At 46.4% G+C, this 18114-nt stretch overlaps 1 protein-coding gene across 1 annotated transcript in view; it reads right to left on the bottom strand.

The window, feature by feature from the left end:
- The window catches only part of LOC113626704 (O-acyltransferase like protein-like), a 33822-nt gene extending 21740 nt beyond the window's left edge, over window positions 1-12082 (bottom strand). The window contains 4 exon segments of the mRNA XM_027118395.1: window positions 7325-7427; window positions 8316-8362; window positions 8364-8493; window positions 12043-12082. Of these exon segments, the coding sequence (XP_026974196.1) occupies window positions 7325-7427; window positions 8316-8362; window positions 8364-8493; window positions 12043-12082 (320 nt within the window).
- Between the last annotated feature and the right edge of the window lie 6032 nt (window positions 12083-18114).

The following is an 18114-nucleotide window of genomic DNA, read 5'->3' as shown; positions in this document are numbered from 1 at the left end:
TAGTGATGGAGCCCACCCAACCATCATGGGGCCAGGAAGTGGAATGTTACCAAGTACCTGGAGGGAGGAGAGCCAGAAATACTTGGTGATTGACACTAATAACTACCACATTGGTCTTTTGAAGTAACAACATCAAGGCTTTCCATTTCTGTAGTGTCACATCATTTTCAAAGCACTTTCACTAATGGTGTTGGTTTTGCTTCTCCAGCCATACCAAACAACTCTGCAGTAAATGTTTGTTGAGTGAATGACTGAATAGATGAATAAACAGCCCTGCTAGGCAAAAGGGAAAATATTACCATCCCTGCTTACCTAGTCAGGAAATTGAGACTCAAAGACTAAGTGGGCTGCCCAAGATCCCAGTTAGAATTCTTCTTAACCAACGTATCCTGATGACAAATTCATTACCCAGAACGTTCAGCTAAAGAAACTGAGGCGATGCCTTTGGGTTATAACTTGATGGTAAGCAAGTATGTGAGTGAGCTTCCCAACCATTTTTTCCCCAGTTTTGTTGAGTTATTATTGACATACAGCACAGTATAAATTTCAGGTGTACAGCATAAGGATTTGATTTACATATGTCATGGAGCAATGATCACAATAAGTTCAGCAAACATCCATCATCTCATAGAGACACAAAATTAAAGAAATAGAAAAAAAATTGTTTTCCTTGCGATGAGAACTCTTAGAATTTCCTCTCTGAACAACTTTCATATAAAACACACAGCCGTGCTCATTATGCTTACCATGTTGTACATTACATCCGTGGTACTTATTGGTCTCATCACTGCGAGTTTGTACCTTTTGAGTTTCCCAATCTTTTGATACTTATAGCGATGACCCTTGTGGGTGTTTCACTAAAGAACAAACGTGTTGGACTTCCCTGGTGGCGCAGTGGTTAAGAATCCACCTGCCAGTGCAGGGGACACGGGTTCGCGCCCTGGTCCAGGAAGATCCCACATGCCGCGGAGCAACTAAGCCTGTGCACCACAACTCCTGAGCCTGTGAGCCACAACTACTGAAGCCTGCATGCCTAGAGCCCGTGCTCCACAACGAGAGAAACCACCACAATGAGAAGCCCGTGCACCACGACGAAGAGTAGCCCTCGCTCACCGCAACTAGAGAAAGCCCGCGTGCAGCAACGAAGACCCAGTGCAGCCAAAAATTAATAAATATATATATATTTTTTTTTCTGTACGCGGGCCTCTCACTGCTGTGGCCTCTCCCGTTGCGGAGCACAGGCTCTGGCCGGACGCGCAGGCTCAGCAGCCATGGCTCACGGGCCCAGCCGCTCCGCGGCACGTGGGATCTTCCCGGACCGGGGCACGAACCCATGTCCCCTGCATTGGCAGGCGGACTCTCAACCACTGCACCACCAGGGAAGCCCAATAAATAAATTTTTTTTAAAAAAAAGAACAAATGTGTTTCCCCTTGCAAAATAAGGCTGTGTATGTGTTGGGCAGGATTTGGAAGGGATCAGGGAGGGTTGGAGAATGCCTTTATTCTCTTCCAGCAAGAGTTTCTTTAGAGATGCAGCAATTGGATTCACTATAATAGGAACAAAATTTATAGAGACATGTAAAAGAGAGCGCTGAGTTGAGGAAGTAGCACAGCCAATTCTGATTCCAGCCTCCTCTTAATTTCCGGAAAGAATGAATCAGGGTCTCACTCTGTGTGCAGGCATGCACCATCCTAAGTTCACAAAGACAGAACAAAGAGAAAGCCTGGCAGGAAAACACACTCTGAACAAGAGAACTCGTTCCAGGAGGCTCAAAAGACCCAGTGACCTAAACAGACTGGGGAAGAATAAAATCCTGCAACACAGATGTATGAAGTCAGCCTGAGAGATAGAAAAGGATTCCAAAACCATCACCAGTGATAATCAGAAGTGCTTAGTATTACCATGTAAATATATTAGTGACAGTGATTAAGACATAGATTTGCCATGAAAAAACATTATGTTTCAGTTCTGATTCTAACTTCCCTAGTTGGGAGGACTTGGGCAAGTGATTTCATCTCTAAACATCAACCTCCTTATCTGTAAAAATGGGCCCGATATTGCTTCCAACTTTATAGGTTCATTGTGAGATTTGTATGAGATAAAAGACTTTAATCTCTTAGCACAATGGCAATACTACGTATCACTGTTAGTAATATTTCCATTGTTCGAATGAAAGTTTTATTTAAAAGACGATGTGCACTTTCTAAAGTAATAAAATGAAAATTGGAAGGGGAAAAGAAAAAACAGTTACTGAGACTGACAATGAGAAACAGAAGCAAATAGGAAAAAAGAAACGTATGTCGTCTCTTGCACTGTGTCAGGATCTGTTGGCTCCCACTCTGCCACTCTCAGCTTTTCACGCCAGGGCTGGCACGGCGGTTCTCAGATGTTAGCGGGCAGCAGCATCACCTGGAGGGCTTGTTACAGTCAGAGTGCCTGATTCAGTGGACCTGGGGTGGGGTCCGAGAATCTGCATTTCTGACAAGCTTCCAGATGATGCTGGAAGAGACCATATTCTGAGGAGCACTGATAAAAGCAAGCACTCCCTGGGCCCCAGACTGAGCCCAGGGTCAGGTAGGTTATCTTTATAATAAAAACGGTGCTTTTCTGTAGTTTTCTTGGACATCTGAAATCTCTGTGGCCTTGGCCTGTGTTGTAGATAACTCAGGGCTGACCCAATGGCTCTCTGTTGTCTCTGATTCCCACTGATGGCCTTGGGATGACCAGTGGCCTTTCGTGCCCTTCATTCTTCCCTCCTAGTGACAAGTCTCCAGCTTGAGTTTTGCTTTGGTTCCAGCCATCCTGATCTGTCCTCGCCAGCTCCCCTCCGCGGACTTGGAGCTCTGCCAACCAGTCCTAGCCAGCCTAAGGCGTCCTTTTCTTGTTCTTACTAGTCTCCTTGCAGGGAACAGAGCTCTGGTCTTTGAACTGCTGTCCCCTGGGCGGACCTCCCCACCCTCTCCAGAGCCTCCCACCCTGCACTTGGACTTCAACTGCCTGGTTAGACCCAGCTATGCCCTCTTGGAATGTCTGGTGCCCAATGGTTCCCATATCATGGCCTTGTTCAGTGCAGACGGTGGACTCTGACCCTTGCCCGTCTGGGCTACTCTCTGTTGTCACTCTGGCCACCTCCGAGCACGAGCTGCTGCCCTAGTGGTCAGGTCTCAGCTCATTCTGTGCCCTACTTCCTCTGCATTACCCCCAAGAACCTACCGCGCCAGAGTCATTAAACAAATAAGAAGTCATTTCGACAACTACTTATTGAGCAGTACTAAAAGCCTAGCACTGCTTTAGGCGCTGATAACAGCAGTACCCAAAGCAGAGAAATATCCTGCCTTCTAGTCCAGTGGCGAGAGACAGAAAATAAATATATAAATATATAAATAAAGTGGCATCTATAGTCTGTTAGATAAAGAAAAACGATAAATCAGGACACATGAAGTCTTATATGTGGAATCTAAAAAAATGCAACAAACTGGTGAACATAACAGAAAAGAAGCAGACTCACAGATAGAGAGAACAAACTACTGGTTACCAGTGGGGAGAGAGGGGAGGGGCAAAATGGGGTGGGGAAGGGTGGTACAAACTACTGGGTATAAGACAGGCTCAAGGATGTACTATCCAACACAAGGAATATAGCCAATATTTTGTAATAACTGTAAATGGAAAGTCACCTTTAAAAACTGTATAAACGTTTTTGGGACTTCCCTGGTGATGCAGTGGCTAAGAATCCGCCTGCCAATGCAGGGTACACAGGTTCAAGTCCTGGTCCGGGAAGATCCCACATGCTGCGGAGCAACTAAGCCCGTGCGCCACAACTACTGAAACCTGCGCACCTAGAGCCCGTACTCTGCAACAAGAGAAGCCACTGCGATGAGAAGCCCGCACACCACAACAAAGACCCAACGCAGCCAAAAATAAATTAAATAAAGAAATAAATTTATTTAAAAAATTGTATAAACATTTTTAAAAATTAAAAATATATATAAAATAAAATAAATAGAAAGGACAAGGAAGGCCTGCTGTGAAGGTGACATCTGAGTAAAAACCTGAAGGAGGAGAGGGAGCAAGACACCAGGAGAGCAGAAAAGTAAGTGCTGCAGAAAATGGACGGTTATTTGTAATTCCTGTTTGGGAGCTACTTCTTACCTAAGCCAGTGGCTCATACACATTTTTTTTTTTTTTGAGAGGCCTGCGGTACACGGGCCTCTCACTGCTATGGCCTCTCCCGTTGCGGAGCACAGGCTCCGGACGCGCAGGCTCAGCAGCCATGGCTCACGGGCCCAGGGGCTCCGCGGCATGTGGGATCTTCCAGGACCGGGGCACGAACCCGTGTCCCCTGCATCGGCAGGCGGACTCCCAACCACTGCGCCACCAGGGAAACCCTGCTCATACACTTTTTAATGTCATGGACTTGTAAAAAAATTTTTTTAATGAGGCACGATCAGAAGATGGCTCTGTTGTTTGGCCAACACCAAGCTCTCCAGCACCCATCAGTACGTGCCTTCCTTTTTGGCCGTTCCCAGCATCCTACATAGACATGTCCTTGAATCGCCTCTCTTTAATGACCTCTCTGATCCCCACTAACCATCTGGCTCCACTCCCCAGTCAGCGACTCCACATCCTTCCATCCTTGCCCCGATCCAGCCAGGCTTCCTCTTCCATCGTTCCACGGAGGCACTGTGGACAAGGTCACCAGGAGACCTTCATGTTGCCAAAGGCAAAGATCACTTCTTGGCATATTCAACTCCCCCAGCGTGAGCCCCGTAGACCACACCCTTCCTTCTTGAACTGCTCTCTTCTTTTGGTTTCCTTGTCCCTGAGGTGTCTTCCTTGTCCTCCCATTTCACAGGTCCCTCATTCTCAGACTCCTCTGGGGCTCCTCCCCTTTTTCCCAGCTTCTACAGATTGGGACACCAGAGGTCCTAGGATTCAGTACCGAGGCTTTAAATTCTGCATGGACCCCAAGGACTCCAAGATTTCCATCTCCAACCTTGACATTTCCACTGATCTCCAGACATACACAGAGAACTGCTTACTTACCATCTCTGCATGGATGTCTAAAAGGTCCCTTTATCTTAACTTGTCCAAAAAAGAAAGCTTGATTTTCCCCTCCAAACCCTGCTTCTCCAGTGTTCTCTGTCTCAATGAATACCATCACCACCTACTCAGTTACCAAAGCAAAAAGCAGAAATGGTCCTCAACGCTTCTCTTTTTCTCACACTTCACATCCAATCCATCAACAGGTCCTAACATTTCCACCTCTAAGACATTTCTTGAACATGACCTTGTCTCTCTATTCTAACCACGACTACTGCAGTCCAAGCCTTATCATTTTTCATCTGAAATATGGCAAAAGTCGCCTGATCGACCTCCCTGCTTCTGTTCTTGACCTTCTTAGGTCTATTATTAACACAGGAGCCAGCGTGATTGTTCTTAAAATGCCATATCATATCACTTTCCAAATTAAAGCAATCCAGCAACTCCCCAGTCCGCCAGGACCCATGTTCAAGCTCCTGAGCGTTGCTGCAAGGTCCTACACAGTCCAGCCCTGCCTGTCTCTCCTGTCTTCATCTCTTCCACCTTCACCATGCTTCAGCCTTCCTCCTGCTCCTTTAACAAGGCTCTCCCTCTCTTGCCGTAGACTTTGGTACTAGTTGCTCCCTCTGCCTGAAACTGTCTCATCCTGATTTTCCCATGGCCGGCTCTTTCTTGCCATTTGGGTCTCAGATCAAATAGCCTCTCATCAGACAAGCCTTGTCTGACCTAGTCTAAACAGCTACAACCCCCTGTTCTATTTCTTTCCTGATGTTTATTACTATAGATTGTTTCTTGTTTATTTATTGCCAATCATGCGCGTGCACACACACACACACACACACACACACACACACACAGACACACAGACATAAACGGAGGCCCCGTGAGAAGCCCTTGTTTGTTTTACCCGTTGATGTATCCTCAGGACCTAGAACAATGCCTGGCAAATAGGCATTCAATAGAGCACGGTTGGATGGATGAATGCTTAGCATTTAATACAAATAGCTTCCATCTGCCAGCACCATCTCCCTACGAAGGAAGGGGTATTTAACCCAAAGGAGGTAGAGGCAGGCCAGCACAGTGGCCAGAACACAGACTCTGGAGTCGGATTGCCTGGGTTTAGACGATGGGTCCACCAGGACTATCCTCTTTAGCCTCAATTTTCTTATCTTTAAAATGGAGATTTTGGGCTTCCCTGGTGGCGCAGTGGCTGAGAGTCCGCCTGCCGATGCAGGGGACGCGGGTTCGTGCCCCGGTCCGGGAAGATCCCACGTGCCGCGGAGTAGCTGGGCCCGTGAGCCATGGCCGCTGAGCCTGAGCGTCCGGAGCCTGTGCTCCGCAACGGGAGAGGCCACAACAGTGAGAGGCCCGTGTACCGCAAAAGGAATATGACTCACCCATTAAAAAGCAGCGAAGTACTACACTTGTGCTACAACATAGGTGAACTTCAAAAACATCATGCTAAGTGAAAGAAGCCAGGCACAAAAGGCTACATGTCATGTGATCCATTGATATGAAATATCTAGAACAGGTAAATCCTCAGACACAGACAGCTGATCTCTAAAAACTGGAGGTAGGGGGCACTGGGGAGAAACTGCTTAATGGGTATGAGGTTTCCTTGGGGATGATGAAAAGAGATAGAAGTGGTGGTTGTACAACACTGTAAACGTACTAAATGCCACGGAATCATTCACTTTTAAGTGGTTCATTTTATGTGATGTGAATTTCACTTCAACCAGAAAAAGAGCGAAAAAACTGGGGATTTTATTATAACAGTTGTCCCTACTGTATAGGAACATTATGAGGATTGAATGAGGTAATGCTGCAAAGGACTTAACACAGTGCCTTACATTTATCAAACATTTAAGAAAATCTACCTCTTAGTAGTTAATTTAAATAAATATAGCTTTATGTAATATCACAATATTTTCTTATTTCTTCACATTTCACCGTAGTGAGAACTGACAACTTGATCATGACTTTGCATCACACCATGAGCCAGAATTTGAGAACCACTGAAATAAACAATTTTGATAAATAAAATCACCTTTTGTAAAAGGCCCATTTTAGAGAGCCATCCTAAATCATTTAATAAACTGAAGATATGAAAGAGAGGAACTGGTGACAACAGTGCTGTCCAGAGATGCACGGAAGCAAAGGCCAAGGTGAGTCCACGTGAGCCATTCAATTTTTCTCACTAAAGTGAGAACAGCCACACCTCCACATCTACACATCCCCAGACAAGCAGCCACAAGCACTACAGCAGAGAAAACACCATTTTACCTGATCAGGAAAAAGGTGTCGACGCCGAGATAGAATGGGCCACTCCGAGAATCAAGGTACAATGGAGTTTTAAGGACTCTGGCTTTCCATTCAAGCACATTATCTGTAACAGACATAAAAAGCAATACCTTTTTATCTAACAGAAGAAAATCATGTGATTTATCTTTTCAGAAGAAGCAAGAAGAACACCTTTAGCTTTCAGCTGTATTGAGAGGGTTTTATGCATCCCCGTAATTCACTTAAGAGGAGAACTTGGATTGGGAATAAGAGATGGTGAAAAACAAACAAACAAACAACAACAACAAACACTTCAATCAGCTATACTCCAATATAAAATAAAAAGTTAAAAAGAAAAGAGAGAGAGAGGCCGTCTGAGGTAGCTAATCGTAACCGGGGCTTTGCGCTCCTTTGTGCCTCTCCAGGGCCAGCAGCGCCCCTGGGGCTATAGCAGCATCACCTGTTTCTCATGGTTCAGATCTCCTGGGAGGATCTTCAAACCACGCCGGGAAGCCCCTCCCCTCAATTCTGATATGTGTGTTTGGTCCCCACTTAGAGAGTTCCACTCTGTTGATGGGAGTGCGTCAGGAGTATAGCAGCAGAAAGAAAGTCGAGAAAACACTGATTTCACACTAGTGCCCAATATTTATTTATATTTGCCCATTTTTCCAGGAGAGAAGAAAAAAGTTTCTGGATTTATTCATCATGATGGGAGGGAACCCAGCTCTTTGGACGATGAAAATACAATACTCAGCGATCACTATTCACCTGGTAATCAGGTGCCTGATTTACATCCAAGAGGAGATAAAACAACCACTGGACACTGGCCTGGAAAACTCATTTATGGGAAGTCGTGGCTCTGTCTCTAAAACAGAAGGAAGGCTGCTCGAGTGGAAGGCTGCGGCCTCCCGCCCTAGGGCCCAACGTGATCCCCCTACACAAAAGCTCCTCTCTTCCTCGACGGCTCATGTAAAGATTCCTCGGCATTCCACACCCAAAGACAGCCATGCGGTCATCTGACCGGCGTGCCCAGACACGACAGAGGAAGCTCAATTATCAGAGGCCGTTCAGGGCAGAGCACGTGCTTCCTGGCATCTCTGTGGTCCAGAGGGCCGGCACATTCTTCTGCCAAGAAAAGCATTTCAGAGCACGGTCCATGGCTCCTAGAAATCCTGGGCAGGAGCAAAGGTGTCACTGTCCACCCTGAAAGCCAGACCAGTCCACACGCTGCCCCACAGACAAGAGGCAAAAGACACAAACGAGTGATCCTGGCCGCCACACGGACGCTCCCTCCCTGCGACCCTGGAAAGCTCAACTCAGTTCTCCGTGGTCCCCTCTTGATCTATCTGTGGACCTTTGGACTTCGTCTCCCTCCCCTACGAACCTTGACTTTCCCTAACAGTCTTGACCTGAGGTTGGTGACCCCAGTGTCCCGTACAGAATACGCTCCCTGAGCTCGGTCCCCAAAATGCCAACGCCTGCCACCCCCCGACCCAGTGCTGGTTTACAAAGGGTTGAGGCAAGGGAGATTTAGACATCGTTAAGAAATGACATGCTCCATAAGGCCAGCGTGTCACTTGAAATGGCGTCCCCAGTGCTTTCCCAAGAATGGATCTCTTGCCAACAACATCTCTACCTGTCACGGTATGAAAACAGAGCGGCAGGTGGAGCGGAAGGTAAGGGTGCAGACCTTATCATTAGTTGGACACGCCTGGCTCTGAATCTAGCTGTCACGTATTAGCTCTGTGACCTCTGGCAAGCGAATTAACTTCTCTGGCCTAAATTTCCACATCTGCAAAATGGGAATCGAAGTAGATCTTATAATCATGGGATTATTGTGAAAAACAAGTAAGATAGTGTCACAGCTACTACCACTCACTCTTTTAAGCCCTATTGCTTTAAGAAGGGTGAATCCCTTCTACTTAATTTATTCCCTTTAATTTAAAACAAATTTGACTTGGCTCGTCCTGAGAGCCAGTTAAGTATCTGGAATTGTGCAACGGGAGCCTCCAAAACTCAAGCCAGCTCCAAGAGACTCGTTTCTTCTCCAGGACGTAGCCGGGTGCCTTAAACATTGTGGGTGGAAGAAGTCCTTGCAGAATTGAAACTTATTCACAATAGAGATCTGGCTTATAACCAAGCTCTGGAAATCTAAATCAATTTCTTAAATGGAAGAGCATAATTAACTAGCATTTTGAGGTTCCAGCTGTGAAGAAGAGTTCTTCCATTGGCGTCGCTCTCAGATGTGTCTGCCTGAAGGCACGAAGCGCACCCTTCCATTTAGAAGAATTTTCTCTCCCCAGGAACTGGCATTGTCACAGCACAACCGGCAGTGTCCTTCCTACACCTCGTATCCTGGCTCCCCTCGGTTCCCCGAGAAGCCACAAACTGCGAAGCAGAGTCACGGGGCCTGGCTTTGCCCAGTTCTGCCCATTCCTTTATCTCTCTGAACCTCTTCCCTCACTTTTAAACCGAGCACATTTTTGGCAGGGCTGTTGTAAGGATTCAAGAACAATATTTGTCCAATATCTGGCCCGATGCCTAACTTGGCGAGCAAGAACTGAATACATTTTGCCGTCATTATTTTTTTTTTCATCTAAATTCTACTTGCGGGTGAACTTAACTAGCAGTAGCTATCAGATCGTCTGAAAATAACTGACCTATAGAGAAGACAGCCTTTCTGAGTTCCGTTTCGCTCATTTGTAAATGGAAAGTATCGCAAACCACAGGAGCACAGGGAGGGTCAGGTGAAGCCATGCATGTGGTTACCTGCGTGGGGGTGTCTGGACCGGAAGCTTCAGCATCACCTGGGAACTTGTTAGAAATGCACAGTCCCAGGCTCCACCCCAGACCTACAGAATCAGAGTCTTAGGGGACAGGGCCTGGGAATCTGTGTGGTGACAAGCCCTCCAGGTGATTTTAGTGTTCACCCAAGTTTGAGAAACATGGGTGTGACAGTGCTCCGAATTTCTGAATTTTCTCAGTGATTATTACTGTGAGCCCACTTTAAGCAACAGACCACAGAGTAAGAGCCCTGGGGCCAAAATCCATAGCTATTTACTTCATGAAGACGTCCTCAAAGTTCACTGGTATTTTTCTCATCTAAATAGTAAACAACAGGCTCACGTAACCGGAAACCATTCTAAGCAAATGCAATGATTATTTGGAGTATAAAGAACTAGGAATCCGAAATACCCTATTTGGCTCTAAACATCTAGAAGACACAGTGGTCTTATGTTGATTTGACTTCCTGGTGAGTGTAAAAGTAGAGAGAAAAAAATTCTGAACCTTAGGGTCTCTCCATCTTGATTATTTCCAAACATTCAGGAATGTGGTATTTTACTCTGATGGTATTAAATACAAAAAAAAAAAAATTGTTATAGCAATGGAACCCAGAAACCCCCCATTTTGAGACCACAGTTAAATGTAGCTGCTGAAAAAGTTAACACAACCTTAGTGTCCCGATCAGGGAGAGCCTTATTTTGGGTGAAGAACTTAAAGTTTCAGGGGCTGATTCCTAGAACCATAGCAGGTGTGTCTGCCTGTGATCTTGTCTTAAAATGCAGGCTCTGTGGGTTAGCCTTTCACCCGATGATAAGCAATGGTGAATTTGGGTGACTGTAGGCTCACCCTCAAGCTGACAGTTAGAAGCATGTGGCAGGACCCCGGAACCCAGCTGACCTCAGCAAGGTCAGTCTAGAAAGAGGTCTTGACCAATTAAAGCCCCTATCCATTCCTCCCTCTCCTGGTTTAACTGGAAGAACAAGGAAAAGAGGAACGAATTAGGAGGAGGTGAGGACACATTATCTCATTGAATTCCTTCAACAAATCCCATGAAATGTCCCCATTTTACACATGTGGAAACTGAGGTTCCTAGAGGTCAAACAACCCGACCAAGGGCAGAGTTAGAAACCAAGGCACGTTTGCCTGGGGTTTGCTAAGCATATGCTCTTTCTGCCAAGCCCACCCTGGAACCTTCTAGATGGCTGCCAGGGAGCATAGAGAGTTCTTGAACCACGTGAGGTGAGAAATAATGGAGAGGTCTGAGGCTTGGGGGAGCCCATCAAAACAGTCCTCAACATCTGACAGGGTCGTAATAGAAACAAGAGAGTAAGTAGATTTATTTTCTGAGACCCCCAGAGGGCAAAAACCAGGGCCCAAGAGTAGAAATTATAGGGGAGCAGGGATTGCCGCCGTGCAGAAGCCTGACGATGAAACTTCCCATCACGATGGGTTCCGAGGGCTTCCGATTTGGGAAGGAGGTTGCACAGGGACCTCTAAGCCTTCTCAGCGCTTATATTATATCATCTTTATACGAACATGCTTTTGCTGTTTTTCTCATTGTTGGGGTTTTTTGTTGATGTTGCTGCTGTCTTTGTTTTTGCCTGAAGATCCAAATAGGATCTGATAAAGTCATCACTGTGCCTTCCCCACTGGATGTGTTCCCTGCAGCTGCTTGAGCGCATATTCCTATTCTTCTGGTCCAGTCACTGAAATTTTGTTTTGTTTTTTTCCCTCTCGTTGGAGTAAAGGAAGGACAATCGCGTGGACCTCAGAGGCTCTGACAAAAATTATTCCACATCTTCTAAAATTACTTGCATGTGAGGCTATTGTTGTTTCAGAATGTGTGTGTGTATTTGCCTTGCCATATGTGCAAGTGGAAATAAAGGTAATGCTCTTGACTTTTAACTAAATCACAACCCGCTGTGACTTATCCCTACCCAGCCTGTCACTACGCCGTGCCAGGTTGTCTATTTCCATTGTAATCCCCTCCTGTTTTTGCACAGTCACTCCCCTGGCTTCAGCTTATATGTAAATCATTTACCTCAGGAATGCCAGGAAGGTTCTGTGAGTCATCTGTGTAGCTGTGACACTGAAAATAGACATCGTGCTCATGGGATGGTCCCTTAGAGGATTACCATAGTGCAACCCAATCTCTGTTCTGACCTAGACTCTGAGTTGCACAAAAACACACTGGATAATTGCAGCTAAGAAAGAAAGCAGCATTTTCAGCGACCTTGCCTGAACACGCTGATGCTAAACAAAGACTGAACTGTGAAGAGTAGAGACCCAACCTTCACTCCAGCTTTTAGAAGCTCTCGGGCATCACTAGACCCCAGCTCTGCAGGGATTATTTTCTAATAGCGTCGTCATCTAAGTCACCTCTCATGAGCGGTCTTGAAATAATAAATACCTATTTTTCCCTCTGCTCGGGGTTCCTGACAGTGAGGGATGGGCAAGGCAATCAGTCCGTTGGATTGTGTTTCTTTGCTCACTCCTCACCCGCTCTCTCAAAGGCAGACTCCCGTAAGTGGCCGAATGCGCTCCGTGTGTGGGTGATGCCTTGCGGTCTGACCTCCACCCGGTAACTGCCACGTAGACAGTTCCAGCCAGAGGAAGGGTGAGGCCCAGCAAGGTGAGGAACCTGCAGGGAGATGACACACATGTGACCAAGCCTGACCTCACCCCAGCACCACAGTACCACAGTAAGATGCAGAGAAAAGAACCCAGGGGAAAAAAGCCCTCTCCAGCCCCCTACTGAAATGTAGGCAAACGTTAAGAGGCTTAAGGGTTAGGAGTGGCTTTCTAAGAAAAGATAATGAAAGAAATTACAAAGTCAAAGATGAATGGATTTCACTAAAGTCCTTATTATAATTGTAAAAAAAAAAAATCATAACAAACAAAAAGCAACCAACACATTGAGGAAGAGATTTGCAGCTGATATGACTGAGTCACATCCTTCATCTGTAGAATGAACTTTAAAAAATCAGTAAGAACCCAACTAACACAGACATAGAAAAGGGAGTGAAGAGTATGAATAGCAGGTAGACTTAGAAAGAAAAACCCTTATTACCAATTTTTTTTAAATGTAAAGTAAACCGATTTATGAATCTATCAAATTGGCACCAGTTTTCATAAAGGGAGCTTCTGATGCTGGTGGCAGGGTAACGAAACAGACATGGGCATCTCCTACTGGGGGCAGAATAATGAGGTTTTCAGGAAACCACCTTATAAAAGATCCGACCTCTGGGCCAGCAAGCCTACTGCCATTAGTTTGTCCTAAGAAACAATGTCAGATGCAGCTAAGACTTGACAGGCAAGTTTGCTGAGGTGTTTGGGGAAGAAGCGATGCCTCAAATAAAAGAAATTCATCTTCAGTGTCACATGATAGGAACAGGAATATCTGGGGATGGAATACATTTCTCAGTGATCCCCAAAGCCCATCACATTTGGGTGTGGCTGGCTCCCTCTGGAACACGTTTGAATTTTCTTGTTTAAAGTAAATGGTGGACTTCCCTGGAGGCGCCATCTGTCTGCCAATGCAGGGGATACGGGTTCGAACCCTGCTCGGGGATGATCCCACATGCCACGGAGGAAATAAGCCCGTGAGCCACAACTACTGAAGCCCGTGCACCTAGAGCCCATGCTCTGCAACAAAAGAAGCCACTGCAATGAGAAGCCCGCGCACCGCAACGAAGAGTAGCCCCCGCTGGCCGCAACTAGAGAAAGCCCGTGCACAGCAATGAAGACCCAACTCAACCAAAATAAATTAATTAATTAACTAAATTAAAATTCACCTTTAAAATAAATAAATAAATAAAGTAAATGGTGCTCAGACATCATTCAATGAATGAAAATGAAATGGCCAAGTGTAGCTAGTGAGCAAAAGTTGATAAAACAGTCCAATGTGCACATCCCAGCCCGGTACCTGAGATGCCTATACTCACAGACACATGGCAACAGACATGTCCAGGGGGAATAATCCAGTAGCACATCTGGCCACACCCCCACCAGATGAGGAGAAAGAATTTATTGTAAAGACGGGGAGAGAAGGAGCCAGAAATGAAGCATTTCTGAATCTTAAAATATCTACCAAGAAGAAAAAAAAAAGATTGTATTAGCAACACTTTACTTCGCAATAAATACTTGATGCTTTTCCAAGAGCTTTCATATTTATTATTTCAAAATCAAACTTTGACATTAAAAAGGGCAGCTAGCTTTTAATATATCTGATTTACACATGGGGAAATTAGAGCTCAAAGGTGCAGAAACTCACAGAATTAGGAACTCTTAGCCCAGCTGGAGGTGGACCACGGGTCTCCTGAATCCTCAGCCTGCCCGGGCTCTGCATCGTTTCCCAGCACTCAGAACTGGGAATGGCAATCCACAAAAGCCTCATTGCTGGCTCAAATCTTTCTGTGAGCAGGTCTCCACAAGAGAGATATATGCGACATGAGATGGGAAAATAGGGTGGAAGGCACAAGCTGGGGAAAGGTGCTGCCTGATATTGAAGATAAGATGCACCAACTTAGGACACAGTTAATTAGTCACCACGAGAAATAGTTCGTAAAGATACAAGTGGTAAGACTAGGCAGCAGAGGTCTCAAGCTTTAGCGTGCCTCAGAATTACCTGAAGGGCCTGGTAAATAGACCGCTTCCCGCCTCCCCTCCCTGCAAGCTCTGAGCCAGTAGGTCTGGGGTGGGGCCAGAGAATTTGCCTTTCTAACAAGTTTCCAGGTGTTCCTGCTGCTAATTGGGGTGCACACTTTACCAGACCAGGGGACTTCCAAAATCTCAGCAAAGGATGGGGGGCACAGCGTGGTCTAATAAAATAGCAACACTGGTTATAAATAACAAAAAACACTGCTGTGTATTAAATGCCCACTTGCTATGAGGCAGGTCTTGTTCATTATTTCTACTTTGTCAACATCCCTATAAGGAGCTATTATTTACCTTATTTTACAGACAAGGAAAATTCTCCTCAGATAAGTTTATGAATTTGAGCGTAGTGGTTAAGAATACAGGATCGGGGCTTCCCTGGTGGTGCAGTGGTTGAAAGTCCGCCTGCCGATGCAGGGGATGTGGGTTCGTGCCCCGGTCTGGGAAGATCCCACATGCCGCGGAGCAGCTGGGCCCGTGAGCCATGGCCGCTGAGCCTGCGCGTCCGGAGCCTGTGCTCCACAACGGGAGAGGCCACAACAGTGAGAGGCCCGCGTACCGCAAAAAAAAAAAAAAAAAAAAAAGAATACAGGATCTGCAGTCTGGGAGCCTGCATCCACCTTTGACAATCTGACCATGGGTGAGTTAGTTTAATTGCCCTGTGCCTCAGTTTCCCCCTTGGTAAAATGGAGATACCTACTTCACAGGGTTGTTATGAAAATGAACTGTGGCGAGACTCTAAAGCACTCAGAAAGTACCTGGCCTTGAGTGAGAGCTCAGTAAACGCTGGTTGTCTTTATTATGATTGCTGCTGAGTTGCAGGGCCAGAGCTCACCCCAGGTCTGTATGAACTTGAAGGATGTGGTCTTTTTATCCCCTCAAGCTACCTCATCTCACCACACCACTAGACTCACATTCAGGAGTTTTGGGTTCAAGCCACCTTGCTGTGTGACTCTGGGCAAGTCACTTCAGCCCTCTGGGTCTCATTTTCTCATGTATGTAATGAGGAAGGGTGGGTTGGACACAATATATTCTCATGTCCCTTCCACCTCCAGCACCCACTGTTCCCATGAGTGTGACCAGAGGGTTTCTGAAATGTCCAAATAGGGCACTAAAAGGTTAAAAATGTGTGATTCCTTGTGAGTCTTATTGTCACCTGTTAAGGGTGGAGACAAGAAGCAGGAGATGTTGGGGATCCTCAGCGCTGGCCAAGAGTAAGGGAGCTCCATCAGGGGATCCCTACGGGGGACACAGCAGCAGAATTCCTTTATCCAATTCCAATCACTTTGAATTGCTCCCCGAGCTACTTCCTGGTAGTATTCAATATTTTAATTTCCCCAATAAACTCTCACCCTGAAACAAAAGTGTACTGACAAGCTGACAAGTCTGTTCCCCTTTGAAGTTCTATTCTAATTTTAAAAGAATCAACTGGAGTTTTGTTTTTTCAGTGAACCGCTCAAGAGCCTCTGGCCGGTTGATCAGGACCCCAGCCTGCGGACTCCGGATGAACTGAGAAAACCAGCTTCTCTGGCCTGCAAAGGAAAGCCCAGCCCTTGCCTGCGGTGACCTTCTGCGGACATCCTGCAAAGCCACAGCCACCATAACCTTCCTTGTCACCTTTAACTGCACAGCACATATTGGAGGTCATGGGAAGATCCCAAGTCAAGATGTAAACGCTTCGTAGTTTATCGACACTATTGAAAAAAACTTTTTTTTTTACTTTAATTAAGGGCCCTCTATGCCACAAAGTGTCCAAAACAACAGAATTAGGAATAAAATGATAAACTATACTTCTGGGCTTCGAGATTACATTTTCTTCACCTCCCTTTGTTTTTAAAAGTATGTTTTTTGTTAGATCTGAAGCCTCCCTTTTCAAGAAGCACAGGATTCGCAGCAGCTGGAAAATGTACCCCAGTTGTCCCAAATCATACTCTTTCTGCGTCTAAATCATAGGGGAACTGCCTCACTGGCCCCGAAGCCGATGGAAGCAAGTTAGAATAGACATCACCTCAGCTATCCCGGAGGATGCCCTGTCCGCACAGTCAGCAGTTTGTCTGTGGATGAAACCTGAAGCGTTGGGCAACAGTGTCCAGACTCTGAAGGACACGGGAGACCCAGGACCTCACTGCTAAGCAGGCAAACCTGGAAGGTGATAACTTCTTCATCCATGGGGTGAACACTGCCCCCCTAACCCCAAAGATATTCCAGGCAGTGTACTAACTAAATGACATTCCTGGCTCTGCCCCACTCCATCACCATACCACCCTGTAGTTTGGCAGTGACTTTTAAACCTCTAAATAGCTCTGGCCCAACCAAAAACCCAGAATAGTGCTGGAAGTGTGTGTGTGTGTGTGTGTGTGTGTGTGTGTGTGTGTGTGTGTGTGTGTGTGTATACATGTGTTGGGGGAGATCACAGAAAGGGTTAAGCATGGTTACACTGAAGGCGTCATCAGCTTAGGTCCCCCAGACACTCAGGCTCATCCCTTCTACCTTGGGCCTGGGTCGGGAGTACATGGGGGCTTCTGCAGGATCCCACCCCCTCCCCTCCAGCTCTGGTCCCACCCATTTTCCCCTCAGATGCTCTGTTCCTATACTACCAACTGCCTTATGGGCAGGAGTATGGACAACCTAAGCTCCACCCCCTAGGCCCACCCCCACTGCAATTCCCAGGTCCTAGACACTCAAGAGTGCAGACTGGAAGACAAGGGGCAGGCTCCAGGTGGGCAATGTCCCATTGGCCCTGCAGCATCTCATCCCATGGGGAGGACACAGCCAGAGGAAGGCCAGAGAAGTGTGGCGTCCCTTAAATATGGAGTCCAGGATAGGACCCTGCTTGGCTAGGTCTGAGGGCTGCATTGCAGGCATCACTCCCCCTTCCTGCAAAGTGCCTCTCATGTTGATTACAAGACTCCAGGGAGCCTAAGGGTCAGAAGAGCAGGACAATGAATAGAACATAATTGAACCCTAGAGGTCCAAAATCAAGTTCAAAGGGACTTGGAGAAGAAACTGTTATGGACTGAATTGAATCTCCCACCCCAAATTCATATGTTGAAACCCTATCCCCCAGTACCTCCGAATAAAGTTAAATATTCCATTGACGTGGGCCCTAATCCAATCTGACTGGTGTCCTTATGTGAAGAGGAAATTTGGACACACCCATGTGTGCGCGCAGAGGAAAGACCACGTGAGGAAACAGCGAGAAGGTGGCTGTCTGCACACCAAGGAGAGAGGCCTGGGAGAGACCAGCCCTGTGACACCTCGATCTAGGACTTCCAGCTGCCAAAAGATGTGAGAAAGAAATTTCTGTTGTTTAAGCCACCCAGCCTGTGGTGCTTTGTTAAAGCAGCCCCAGC

The sequence above is a fragment of the Aethalodelphis obliquidens genome, unplaced genomic scaffold, assembly GCF_003676395.1.
Source record: "Aethalodelphis obliquidens isolate GAN/ISIS:26980383/991018 unplaced genomic scaffold, ASM367639v1 scaffold19, whole genome shotgun sequence".
NCBI lineage: Eukaryota > Metazoa > Chordata > Mammalia > Artiodactyla > Delphinidae > Aethalodelphis > Aethalodelphis obliquidens.
The sequence above is the reverse complement of the archived record's forward strand: the minus strand, read 5'-3'. Positions and strand labels throughout refer to the sequence as shown.